Source organism: Budorcas taxicolor, chromosome 4 (genome assembly GCF_023091745.1).
Source record: "Budorcas taxicolor isolate Tak-1 chromosome 4, Takin1.1, whole genome shotgun sequence".
In the NCBI taxonomy this organism is placed as follows: Eukaryota; Metazoa; Chordata; class Mammalia; order Artiodactyla; family Bovidae; genus Budorcas; species Budorcas taxicolor.
Window position 1 is genome coordinate 45,605,052 of NC_068913.1, and position 14,157 is coordinate 45,619,208.

General features: G+C 35.9%; 1 protein-coding gene across 1 annotated transcript in view; it reads right to left on the bottom strand.

Moving 5' to 3' along the window:
• PTPN12 (protein tyrosine phosphatase non-receptor type 12) overlaps positions 1-14,157 on the bottom strand; it is an 85,300-nt gene that overhangs the window by 43,712 nt on the left and 27,431 nt on the right. Inside the window, exon 2 of the mRNA XM_052638733.1 lies at positions 3,478-3,586. Within this exon, the coding sequence (XP_052494693.1) occupies positions 3,478-3,586 (109 nt within the window). The remainder of the gene's footprint in view (positions 1-3,477; positions 3,587-14,157) is intronic.

Below are 14,157 nucleotides of genomic sequence, written 5' to 3' on the forward strand. Positions count from 1 at the left end.
TTTTCATTATAGGGGACTGGAATGCAAAAGTAGGAAGTCAAGAAACACCTGGAGTAACAGGCAAATTTGGCCTTGGAATGCGGAATGAAGCAGGGCAAAGACTAATAGAGTTTTGCCAAGAAAATGCACTGGTCATAGCAAACACCCTCTTCCAACAACACAAGAGAAGACTCTACACATGGAATCATCAGATGGCCAACACCAAAATCAGACTGATAATATTTTTTGCAGTCAAAGATGGAGAAGCTCTATACAGTCAGCAAAAACAAGACCAGGAGCTGACTATGGCTCAGATCACGAACTCCTCATTGGCAAATTTAGACTTACATTGAAGAAAGTAGAGAAAACCACTAGACCATTCAGGTATGACCCAAATCAAATCCCATACGATTATACAGTGGAAGTGAGAAATAGGTTTAAGGGCCTAGATCTGATAGACAGAGTGCCTGATGAACTATGGATGGAGGTTCATGACATTGTACAGGAGACGGGGATCAAGACCATCCCCAAGGAAAAGAAATGCAAAAAAGGAAAATAGCTGTCTGAGGAGGCCTTACAGAAAGCTGTGAAAAGAAGAGAAGCCAAAAGCAAAGGAGAAAAGGAAAGCTACCCATCTGAATGCAGAGGTCCAAAGAATAGCAAGGAGAGATAAGAAAGCCTTCCTCAGTAATCAGTGCAAAGAAATTGAGGAAAACAATAGAATGGGAAAGACTAGAGACCTCTTCAAGAAAATTAGAGATACCAAGGGAACATTTCAGGCAAAGATGGGCTCAATAAAGGACAGAAATGGTATGGACTTAATAGAAGCATAAGATATTAAGAAGAGGTGGCAAGAATACACAGAGGAAATATACAAAAAAGATCTTCATGACCCAGATAATCACAATTGTGTGTGATCACTCACCTAGAGTCAGACATCCTGGAATGTGAAGTCAAATGGGCCTTAGGAAGCATCACTACAAACAAAGCTAGTGGAGGTGATGGAATTCCAGTTGAGCTATTTCAGCTATATATGCAGAGTACATCATGAGAAATGCTAGGCTGGATGAAGCACAAGCTGGAATCGTGATTGCTGGGAGAAATATCAATAACCTCAGATACGCAGATGGAGAAGGAAATGGCAACTCACTCCAGTATTCTTGCCTGGAGAATCCCAGGGACAGAGGAGCCTGGTGGACTGCCATCTATGGGATCGCACAGAGTCAGACACAACTGAAGGGACTTAGCAGCAGCAGCAGCAGCAGCAGCAGCAGCAGCAGATATGCAGATGACACCGCCCTTATCACAGAAAGTGAAGAAGAACTAAAGAGCCTATTGATGAAAGTGAAAGAGGAGAGTGAAAACATTAGCTTTAAGCTCAACACTCAGAAAACTAAGATTATGGCATCGGGTCCCATCACTTCATGGCAAATAGATGGGGAAACAATGGAAACAGTGGCTGATTTTTTTGGGGCTCCAAAATCACTGCTGATGGTGAGACTGCAGCCATGAAATTAAAAGATGCTTGCTCCTTGGAAAGAATGTTATGACCAACCTAGACAGCATATTAAAAGGCAGAGACATTACTTTGCCAACAGAGGTCTGTCTAGTCAAGGCTATGGTTTTCTAGTAGTCAGGTATGGATGTGAGAGTTGGACTATACAGAAAGCTGAGGACTGAAGAATTGATGCTTTTGAACTGTGGTGTTGGAGAAGACTCTTGAGAGTCCCTTGGACTGCAAGGAGATCCAACTAGTCCATCCTAAAGGAGATCAGTCCTGAGTGTTCACTGGAAGGACTGATGTTGAAGCTGGAACTCCAATACTTGTGGCCACCTGATGTGAAGAGCTGACTCATTTGAAAAGACCCTGATGAAGATCGAAAGACTGAAGGCAGGAGAAGGAGACAGACACAGAGGATGAGACGGTTGGATGGCATCACTGACTCGATGGACATGAGTTTGGGTCAGCTCCGAGAGTTGGTGACGGAAAGGGAGACCTTGCGTGCTGTGGTCCATGAGGTCACAAAGATTTGGACATGACTGAACTGAACATTAATTCCAGAGCATAATAAGAGTACCTCAAAATTATATTGCTTAATTTAAAAGAACTGTTCAGAAACCCATATTATTCACTACTCTGAAGTGGATTGGTACGAAAAGTGAATTATATTTTCCAAAACCTTAATGAGTGGTTACTGTGTGCTAGGGACAACTGTAAGCATTGTACATGCACAAAATAATCTTTTAAGGTAATTATTATTTTAATCTCCATTTTGAAGATGAAGAAACCAAAGCACAGAAAGGATGCATCCAAAATTACATAGATAACAGTTGACAGAGGCAAGATTTGAACTTCCAGCCAGGGCTCTTCATTATGCTCTGCTGCCACTTTATAATAACTGTGCTGCTACCAGCCACCCACAGATCCCATATCTGAGAGTAAAGTTGAATAACAACAGAAAGATGAAGGGTTAAATTTATGCAAAGAGGACAGTAAGAAAGAGGGAAGAAGACAAGTGCGGGACAAGGCAATTTGAAAAAGGGATATTATAGAAGAAGGAAAATTTTAAAATAGAGACTGGTCAACAACATCAAAATAGTTAACAGAAAAGAATAAGCACTAATCAACAACAGTAACAATAGTAATAAAAGACTATCGAATATGATAATTAAAGTCACTGGAAAATTTATCAAGGCTTAGAGAGAATAAACTTTAGGAATGAATGAGATTTTTGTCAACTATTCTTCAATAAAGCTAGAAAAAAAAAAGGATGCAAGGAGAATTGAGAGAATGGTATCCTGGAACGTATAGATTTCTAGATACTTGAAGGAAGGAAAAGAGAAAGACTACTGGCAGCTTTAAAAGACAGCAAGTATGATATAAAATTTTAACTTTTACAGTTAAACGCATTCTGATAGAAAACGATACTATTTAAGAATATAGTTATATTATCATTATTAGAATATAATGCTATCAGTCTTAGGCATGCCCTCAGAGATACATACCATGTTCTTAGACTAGTAAGAACAGGAGATACACAAGCATGAATCATGGTTCATTTTTAATGCTCAATTAATCAATTATAGTTCTTATGAATAGAAAATAGATGAGTTAATATTTTTAGCATTTTATAAAATGTATTATACTTATTGAATTAAGTCTGTATTATTTTATTTTTTACAAAAAATTTCTCTGAACAGGGAGTCCGTGAAAGATATTTTTACTTGGATTTTTCAGATTTAAAAGTGGGGCAGTATCAGAGTAATTGTGATGCCTAAAGAGAAAAGAAATGAACAAAAGAACAACTACAACAGAATCTACTATCATAAGGAAAGGCAAGCACAACCACAAATTATTATCTTGTAGTGTAACTTGAAAGAGAAGCTCATCATTATTTTCTTAACAAATGAACTCATTAGGAAGAATAATGCTAGTTTAAGCTATAAAACTACTAATTAGCATATCCATTTGTTCCTTTAATGGCATTTTAAACTTACATGGCAGTATGTCCTTATATCTGTTCTTTTTAACATTTTCTTCTTTTTCTCCAGTGGCTGTGGGATAAATCTTTTCTGTTCTATATTTGGTTGACAATCTTCTTAGTCGCTTAAAATCAAAAGAAAAGAAGATTCAAATTCAGAAAAAAGTCAGTATTTCAAAATGTTAATGAAAATCTGAATGATAAAAAGCTCTTCATTGAATTTTGCTAACCCCAATTTCTCACAACTCATTTTCTTGTTTTTTTAAATTCACGGTATCTCCCTAGCCCTTAGTAATTAATCTTAATAATTAACCCTAAGATTTTTTTTTCTTAGCATAAGAGCAAACCTAAGATTAATATTCCAACTAGTAATTTTAAAAGGTGGGCAGTAGAATCAAAGTGGCAGTAGAATAAATGTTGTACAGAATCCACCTGACAATGCAGGACTCAAGAGACTGGGTTTGATCTCTGGGTGAGCAAGATCCCCTGGAGCAGGAAATGGAAACCCGGTCCAGTATTCTTGCCTGCAAAGTTCCACGGACAGAGGAGCCTGGCGGGTTACAGCCCATGGGGTCACAAACAGTTGCACATGACTGAGAACTGAGCACAACACGGCACCAGATATAAATAATTTTATTTAAAGAAACCATTAATAAGCTGTCAGAATATTTAACTCAGGATCTGAAAAACAAACTTTAAAATCACACCTAAAAGATTATATAAAAGTTCTTATTTCTTCTCTCAGTAAACCTGGAGCACCCATGATGTGCCAGGCTCCTTCCAAGGCATAAGCTAATAATTACATATAAGACACTGCAAAACAAAGTTCTTTGATACTCAATTGGAAATGTTCAACAAAGACCAATTCTGCTTATTCAGTGCATTAGAGAAGTGGTTTGTGAGTTAGTGAGAAATTCTTACCACATACGGCAGTAGGGATGTTCTCTGGGCTGGAATATTTCTGCATGTCAGTAATACACTTCCTGCTTTCAGAAGCACTGAAAGTCAGCATTGTGAATTGTTTAAATTCACTACTCAACCACATTGCTGAAATCTAATTTCAAAGGAACCTACTTTCTTCCAGGCTTAAAAACATATCGAAGATATTCTGGGTTTACTATTGAACAAAAGTATTAAATACAAATGAAAAAGATGTCTGGTAACATTTAACTCTTTCACCATTTTATTTTTGATCCTTGTGATACTGATAATTAAGCAACTAAGAATAGTATATCTATATTTTTACAGATAGAACTTTAATTGAAGATCTTTAACTTATTCTTGTATTGACATACTTAACATTTAACATTTGAAATAATCTTAAAGTAGACCCTCACATACAGAATAGTAACCTTTTTTGTTCTTCTCTAAAAAACTCCTAAATTTTATTATCCCAATCTTAGAGACCTAAAGCAGGAATATATGTTTTTTAAAAATGAAAAATCTTAACTAGAATTTTGTTTTGCACAGGCACAATGCCACAGCAAAACTGTCCACTTTTACGATGTTATTTCCTGTAGTAATAAAGCTTTCAAAGTATGTAAGTGCATGGCGGGGGCAGGGAATTGTAGTTGTTTAGAAAGTAAATGGGTGGGTTGGTGAGGGTGTGGGAAAACCAGAACTTTGACACAACACTGAACTGGTAGAAAAGAATATTTAAGGAGGGTAATTTGGCAATTACAAATACACATAACCTCTTAACCTAGGAACTCTAGATTAATGGCACATGCTCATGAAATGATGTACACATAAAGTTATTTATGGCAGAATTATTTATAATAGGAAAAGCACACAAAATTGGAAAAGACAGTAGAGGCCTGGCTAAAAAGATTTGTTTCATTTACAGAAGCAGATACGATAGGGTTGAAAACAATGATGAAGCTCTTAATATACAGTGATATGGAAAGATCTCAAAAATATATATGAAGCGTAAAAAAGCAGAGAACACAGTAGTGTATATATTAGTGTTAAAAATATTCATTTGTATATGCTTGTAAGTGCGTAAAACATCCTTGAGACTATTTACAAAGGTTGTTGTCTATGGGAAAGAGAATGAGTAGCTGTATGATATGGATGGGAAGGAAACATTACTACACATTCTTTCTTACATTCTGGATTATATGAATGCATTACCTATTCAAAAATAAAATTGTTTAAAAAAATAAAAGTAAAAAAGATTATTCACAATTTCTTTATTCTACATTAACAAAGATCCTCCTAGTTACTTACATATATATCTTGCATATTTAGTCAGAATTTTTGTATTTTCTCTGCTCAAAGATTTTCAAATATAGTATCAATGTATTATAAAATATTCAATGTGAATATGACTAACAGAAAGATAGCAATCCAAAGAGTAGCAGAAACACAGGGGTAAGAGAATAAAACTTAGGTAACTATCATTGAAAAAAAATATACACGCATACACTAAAAAAACAAAACAAACCAACAAAAAACTGCAAAGAAAAGGAAAGAAGGGATGAATTTAATTGTAAAATGTAAATGCACTTCTGGAATACCTGCTCCAGTCACTCCAAGCATTTCTTTTTTTATAAGATAAATTATGTTATTTAAATGTGCAAATTAAAATTTTTATAGGAAACTACTTTTCATTTCTCATATAATGAAACTTTAAGAACACTTCTGTGTACAAGTAAATATCTAAATTGAATCTGAATTTTTACAGATCCAGTTTTCTTACAGACTAACACAACATGGGATGTTTATCTACAGTCATGCTTCCAACAAATCTATGTAAGTAGCGTACTTAGAAATTTTCTTACCTCTTAGAGATACTAACCTATGTTCTTACCTCTTAGAGATACTAATCTATGATATAAATAAAACCATCGTGGTCCGTTAAACATAAAAAATTCTACCCAGCTATATTAAAAAGATACCTTCAAATAGGAACTTATTTCCTAACAAAAAGTTAGCTTTATAGTTAGTTGGTTGAATTAAAATTCTTAACCTGAAACTCTCTAGCTGTAAGACATTGAATATATTTAACCTGTGTCTCCTCCTCTGCAATCTCTCAGCAAAGAGCCTGGCATGAAAAAAATGGGCTCAATAATTGTTAACAATTACTATATTTCTGAAACTCTTTAAATGTTATTTGCTACTACAATTTTCTTTCTTTCTTTAAATAAAGCCTTTTCTAGATCAGAGATCAAAAGGCATCACATATTCTAAGCAATTTGTTTTCCTGGGAGTGTTGCATATTATAAAGCATGCTTCATTCATACTGTCAATTTTGAGCATGCTTCACAATCACCTGGAGGGCTTGTTAGACAAGAGACTGCAGGGACCCATCCTCAGAATTTGTATTTAATGAGTTCCCAAGTGATGCTGCTGCTGCTGTCTGGAGTCTGTGCTTAAGAACCCCTGGTGTAAAGTATGTTCAAGAAGAAGGAGTATAGTGACTGAACTACATGATAAATACATAAAGAAAATGCTTGTTATTTCCTCTACTAAACTTTAAACTCTATGAGTACAAGATTACTGTTAGATTAAAAAGTATAATGCCCTGTATTACCAGAGCATACTTAATGCTTACATGTTAAATAGGTTAATTTTAGAATAAGATCTGAATGCTGGGCTAAACAAAAGAAAATGGGTTTCATTCTTTTAATACCACATAACATTTAATGTCTCAGTAGTGCTTGGAGGAAACATAGCACCACTAAGGTGGTATATGAAATGGAAAGTACTTACGCATATAATGTAATTTTAATTTCCTGACCACCATTTCCATTATCTGTAGTGATGTTGTCACTATGAAATTAAGAAACAGATCATAATGTACTAGGGAACGTTATTTTTAAGGATAGTGCTATGTGACAGCTGTATGAGAACAGCACTGAAGCAAACACTAATAAAAATTATTTATTTATTAAGTTACACATAACTATACTAAAGCAAGAAAATCATTGTCCTAACTGAGCAAAAATATAGTTAAATGGTATGTTTACATAAACTTATAAATACTATTCACACCCTTTATTATGTGTGGCTTTTTAACTAAGCAAAGGAAAAAAAAAACCTTTAAGAAAGACATTTTCAGCTACCCTTAAAAGTCTTGAGAAAAATCACGTAATAAACTCATGAGTCCACTCTAGAGTTTCTATTCTATAAAGCAAGTCTGGTCATTTTAAATCCCACACCTGAAAATTCTCCAATGGGTCTACCACGTCCTAGATAAATTACCAAATCCTTTAATTTTAACATATTTTGAAAGCTGCCTGTCTAATTTCCCAGCTTCTTTTTATAACACATTCACACAGAGTATGACACTTCAGCCAGATTCACCACCCCCGCTGCCACCACCAGCAACCGTCCAGCCCTCATCACAGTTCTACAGGTTTTACTCTTTCTGGTGAGTTAATAGGAGGACTCTGGCTAGAGTGTTATTTCCTTTCTGAAGCCTCTCTTAAACCTCCCCTTCCTCATTGCTCCCAATTCGCAGAACTAAGTAGTCAAGAATTCATTGCTCTGTTACCACTTGTGAAAAGTATTTACAGTTTAATGTCTCACCCATTAGACTATAATACTGAAGACAGAGACTGGGTATCTTATTGTACTTTATAAACTAGTGCAGTGCAAATCACATTAAAACGAGTGATTCCAAGAACTGTTTAATTAGACTTCTCAGGCAAGTCACAGAGTTGTCTCTGATATGTTAGAATTTGTGATGCAAACAAAAACAGGGTTTAACAATCACTGTGCTTTAACGTTTCAAACAAATCACTTTCTCTTTACTTTTTAAAAACACAAAAGGTTTACTCCCCAATCCTAAATCAGTAACTGATTCTCAGAGGTCTCTAAAGCCATATACAATATGACTATCCTCGTTAAGGTATCCAGTTGTGTGTCAAGACTTGGTTCTTTAAAAGTGTACTTTCCTTATTTATCTAAGGACCAAAGCTAATGAGAATGCGTTTGTGATGCTTGTTGACTCCAGAACTGTCTGTCTACTCGACTGTCCACTGGGTGTCCTATAGGCATCACGAAATGTCCAAAGCACATGTCCAAACAGCACCACCATTCAACAGCTGCTCAAGCCTAAGAGCTGGGAATCATCCTGACTCCTACCTTTACCTCGTCTCACTCAACATCCAATCAGTCCATTGGCAAGCTGTGTTAGCCCCACCCCTCAAACTTATCTAATTCTCTTCCTATTAACCAAACAGACTTAGAATTCAGAGTACATGTAGACAAGAACAAGTATTAAATTTGATTCTCACCTGGATTTTCAATCAGGACAATTAAGAAAACAAATTGACAGAAAAACAGTAGAGCTTAAATAAAATTAAGCTAACTCAAATTCTTTTTGGTGTAAGATGGAAAATAGATAAATTAGGTATTGGAGATCAAGCCTTCTCATACTCTGTTATTAGGCCATACACTACTGCCTCCAGTTCCGGCCACTATGTTGCTTCAGTCGTGTCCGACTCTGTGCGACCCCATAGACAGCAGCCCACCAGGCTCTGCCGTCCGTGGGATTCTCCAGGCACGAGTACTGGAGTGGGGTGCCATTTCCTTCTCCAATGCATGAAAGTGAAAAGTGAAAGTGAAGTCGCTCAGTCATGTCCAACTCCCAGCACCCCATGGACTGCAGCCCACCAGGCTCCTCCGTCCATGGGATTTTCCAGGCAAGAGTACTGGAGTGGGGTGCCATTGCTTTCTCCCCAATTCCTAAATGCCCCCAATAATTGAAAAAAACAGTATCAACTTCTTAAGACACTAACTTTAGTAAATATGCACGCAAGAATATGCAAATTATAATAATGTACCTTAAAGTTAAATAAAGTGAAATTACTTACTTTAAGCTTTAGTTATACTGTAGCAAAATATAAGAATAACTAAACAGTACTGCTTTTGCCATTGTTCTGAAATATTTCAGGAAAATTCATCTTAAGTTTTAAAAGTCAGAAAAGTTTTAAAATTCATCTGTGTGTACTGTGGCACATAGTTGGCACACAGTAACAACTATGAGAGGAAAAAATTCATTTGGTTTTATGCCTAAAATATTAATGTTATCAGTCACAAAAAGCCACTGAATCATAATACTACTGAGTTAACCCAACGACAATAATGGGATGATTTTTAAGAGAAAATTCAAAAATTTAAAACCTCAAATACAAACTAACAGCAGCAAGTAGTAAAATCAGAATATAATTTCCATAAAACATATATATCTCTAACTGGCTATTCTTTATATATTTACAAATATATTTATGTAAAACTATGTATGCTACTGATAATAACTTATAAGCAATTGAAATAACAGGTCTTTCAACTACACAACTGTAATGTTTACCTTTAGTTGCAAATTATGCAACTCTGCCTTTCAAAATTCATATTCCTATCTTTGCTCACCCTTTTACCTAACGCTGCATGACAGACTAACTTATCTGTCATTCTTCTTCAGAACTGCATAGCTATGCCTTCTCATTAAAGCTAACTCAGGCCTATACAGCTGATTCATTTTGCTATACAGTCGAAACTAACATAACATTGTAAGGCCACTATACTCCAATGAAAATTATTTAAAAAAAAAAATCTAAGTCAGAGCTAAGTCAAAGATATACTTTGAAGTAAACAGGGGCCAATCGTGGGCTTCCCAGCTAGCACAGCAATATGAAAAAATGCACCTGCCCATGCAGATGTAGGTTTGATCCCTAGGTCAGGAAGATCCCCTGGAGGAGGAAATAGCAACCCACTCCAGTATTCTTGCCTGGAGAATCCCATAGATAGATGAGCCTGGTGGGCTACAGTTCACAGGGTCACAAAGAATCAGACACGAATGAACATGCATGCATAAAAGGGGCCAATCTTACCAGTCTTTAGGTAATAAAACAATTTTACTCTTTGTTCACATAAATTTCAATGCTTCAGTTATTTTCAGTTGGCCAAGCAAACTCCTTGCTTCTTTACAGCTAAGTACAGAAATCATCTTGTTGAAACATTTCCTGAGAATAGTACTGGCACCCACCCCATCTTCCACTTCCTCCAATATTGCTTCCTCATTTCTACCCACAGCACTTGATATTTATCTCTCATCCAGGACAGATCCCAATTTGCAATAATTATTTATATGTGTACATATACCATCCCTGATAGAATATAAGTTCCCTGAAGATAGAGACCATGACTTATTCTGTTAATAACAGCTACTACCAGTGTAACCTGTGACAAACTCCAGCAAGTCAATAACACTGTTTAGGTCTTCTCAGGTGGTAATATTCAGGCGGAAAGGATGCAAACCAGAATTGGCCAGTAAACTTAGGAAGTGATTTTCCTTCCCTCCTTAAACTTCATTACCACTTCATAATGAGACAGCTTCGAGTCAAAGAAGCTAGGGTTCAATTCCTAGTTCCATTAAACACTAGCAAAGGAGATCTCTTCAACACAGTAGTTTTATAATCCTCCATGAATGGATGAAGCAATAGATCTTCATTTTGAGAATTAGTTTTTAAATAAACCTTTGTACTGCAGACTTTATTTTAAAACAATAAATATGGCAAAGCACAAAAGCTAACAGAAAAAAAAGGTAGTAAAAAATTTCATATCAAGCCTGTAATCACTTTTTGCATACCCTAGACAACAAGCAAATGGCTTCCTTTTCTTAAAGGAAAGACTCCAGTTCTCTAGTTGGAAAAGAAAATATAGTACTTTCTCGAGATCAAAATATTAGAAGGATATAATTCAAGTTTATCCTTTGGCTACCTCTAAGCTATTTTTTTTTTTAATGGAAAAAAACTAGAATCCTATTTGAACTAAGAGGACAATACAATTGTTTTGTTAATACAGCAATGGAGGGACTTCTGTTGAGGTTCAGTGGTTAAGATTCTGCGGCTACTGCAAAGGTCATGGGTTCAATCCCTGGTGAGGGAACTAACATCCCACATGCCACGTGGTTTAGTCTAAAAATAAATGTAAAAAATAATTAATAATTTAAATACAGCAAATGGGAAAAAATGGGTTCTCAGGTTTATTTTTGTTTCTGCTCACAAAGTCCTCACCTTCTCTTTCATCTGTTTTTCATCATCCTTTATCTCATGCCCCTCTAGCCATTTAACTCATGCAACCATTGATTCCATATTTTCTATGTCAATCCTAACTTCAAATATTTTCTTCCACTGTCCCTACAGCAAATGGCTCAAAAATTTCCAAAATCTACATATTAATACTCCGGCTTCTGACTATGCTTCCCTTCATCTGGTTATGTCTTGACTTAAGAAAACACAATCACTATAGTCCTCTTTACTCTGTAGTCTAAACTGGGAAATACTCTAAGCCTAGACTCTCAAAGTATTCCAAAGCAATTCATTACTAATCTCATTATTCCAAAATATATAATATAAATACACAGTAAACTTGAAGATTTTTAGTCCCAGGGTCAACACATTAAGTTACAATAACTGTCCAACTGAAAAATAGAGACCCTTCAAATTAATAGTGTGGACACACAATTCATATTTTCATCTTTGCAAAAGCAAATGTAGCACAGGAAGAGTCCCCTCTGCAGTCTCAGAAAGCTCAATTCACATCTACCGCTATCTGGAAATGAAACTTATACCTCTGGTAAGCCATTAACTCCTGAACCCCCTGAAAATGTCATTCTTCTCTTTACCACTCGGTACTGAAAACTACTTCTATGAAGTCATCAATAATCTCCAAAAGGCATCAAAATTAATAGCCTCAATTCCTACAAAGTGTTTACCACATGATCTACCTCTTAAAAACTCTTTTCTTTGATTCCATGAAACAACTGTCTCTTGACTTTCCTCTTACCCTTTCTGGTCCTTTAATCATGTGTCCTCTATTCAACTATAGTCTCCTCAGATTTTGTCTTTTAGCAAGTCTATCCCCTGCTCCTTACGACTCCTTTAACTATTACATTGGGCTTCACTGGTGGCTCAGTGGTAAAGAATCTGCCTAATAGTGTAGGATACACAGGTTTGATCCCTGGGTTAGGAAGATTCCCTGAGGAAGGAAATGGCAACCCACTGCAGTATTCTTGCCTAGAATCCCAAGGACAAGAGGAGCCTGGCAGGCTGTAGTCCACGGTGTCAAAAAAGAGCAGGACACAACTTAATGGTTAAACAACAAACAACTATTATAAGACACAATCCCCAAATCTGTGTTTTCTGCAACATTCACAACAGCCTCTCAAATCTAACTGGATACAAAGAAATTGACGGATTTTTTCAAATGCTTCTATGTCCCTTTAGATTTTCATGGCACCTCTGCCCTCCTTAGCCATTCAGGCTTAAAATCTCCCAGTAGTTTTGGACTTTCCCCACTTATCTGTCCACTTTCTTCCTCTCACATCCAACCAGTTTCAAGTTCTAATGTGAATACCTCAGTAAACAGCTACCAAACCTGGCCCTTAACTTTCTAGTCCCACTACCAATGAAGAAAGATAGCTGTTTTAAGGACAGAATGATGGGTAACTTAATTTTCTTTCCTTTAATTAAATTAAAGGAATTGCATTGTCTTTTCAATTAAAAATATTTAAGAAACCCTTTGAATGACTAAGAAAAAATGGGAAATTTGGTGGCATAACAAAATAATAAATAACTGATAATTAATGTATGCCAAGGAGACAGAAAAATGCATTTGTGTTCATCACCTTGCATGCAAAGCGCCCTACCCAACCTTCACCATAGAGCTTGCCTTTAGATATGTAAAGACTGAGAAGAGCATATAAGATCAACAGATGAGGAATTTAAGGAACATTTTTAATTACCTGCCTCAGATTAGCTGACTTCTTATGGTGGTGGTTTAGTCGCTAAGTCGTGTCTGATTCTTGCGACCCAATGGACTGTAGCCCATCAGGCTCCCCTGTCCATGAGATTCTCCAGGCAAGAATACTGGAGTGGGTTGCCGTTTCCTTCTCCAGGGGATCTTCCCAATCCAGGAATCGAACCTGGGTTTCCTGCACTGCAGGCAGATTCTTTCCCAACTGAGCTATCAGGGAAGCACCTGACTTCTTATACAAACTAGCAAATACCAAAATATCTTTATTTGTATATTCAAATAGTGTCTTTTTTTTCTTAAAGACACTAAGAGATTTTAATCTCTTTTTGTGTGTACCCTAAGATTTGATGCCATACCAGAACAGAATACTTGAGACCACACTGCTCATTACCAGTTACAATTTCTATTTAAAATTCAGAAAGTGTTTCCAACTGTACATTATAAGTCTATTTAGGCAGCATTAGACAAAATAAATTACAGGCAAAATTCCAGAATGGCTCACTGATGTTCTCCCTAATCCTTCCATTATGGATCTATGTAGACACCACATATATCCTTTAATTTACCTAAAAGCTTGAAAATTACCTGGCAAACGAGGCTTAAGTTTACAAGCCATATTTTTGCGTCCTCTCACTCCACTCCCCAAGTCTAGTTACATATAAGGAACTCCTATTAAAGGATATTCTCTGCCAATTTCCCCTATCAATGCATAAAAATGCTTTGATTAATATGAAGTATTTATGTTTTTAAGATATTAAAAATTAAGTATAATAAAGGATCTACTTGTACACAATCATTTCATTTTTCAAAAAGGAGACCAAGTAGAGATAAAGTCAAGTTAGGTTGCCAAACTTTTGTTTGTAAATTTAAATTTTAAATTCTTATTAGAGACAGTTTGGTAATTTCTTAAAAGGTTACCATGTAATCCAGT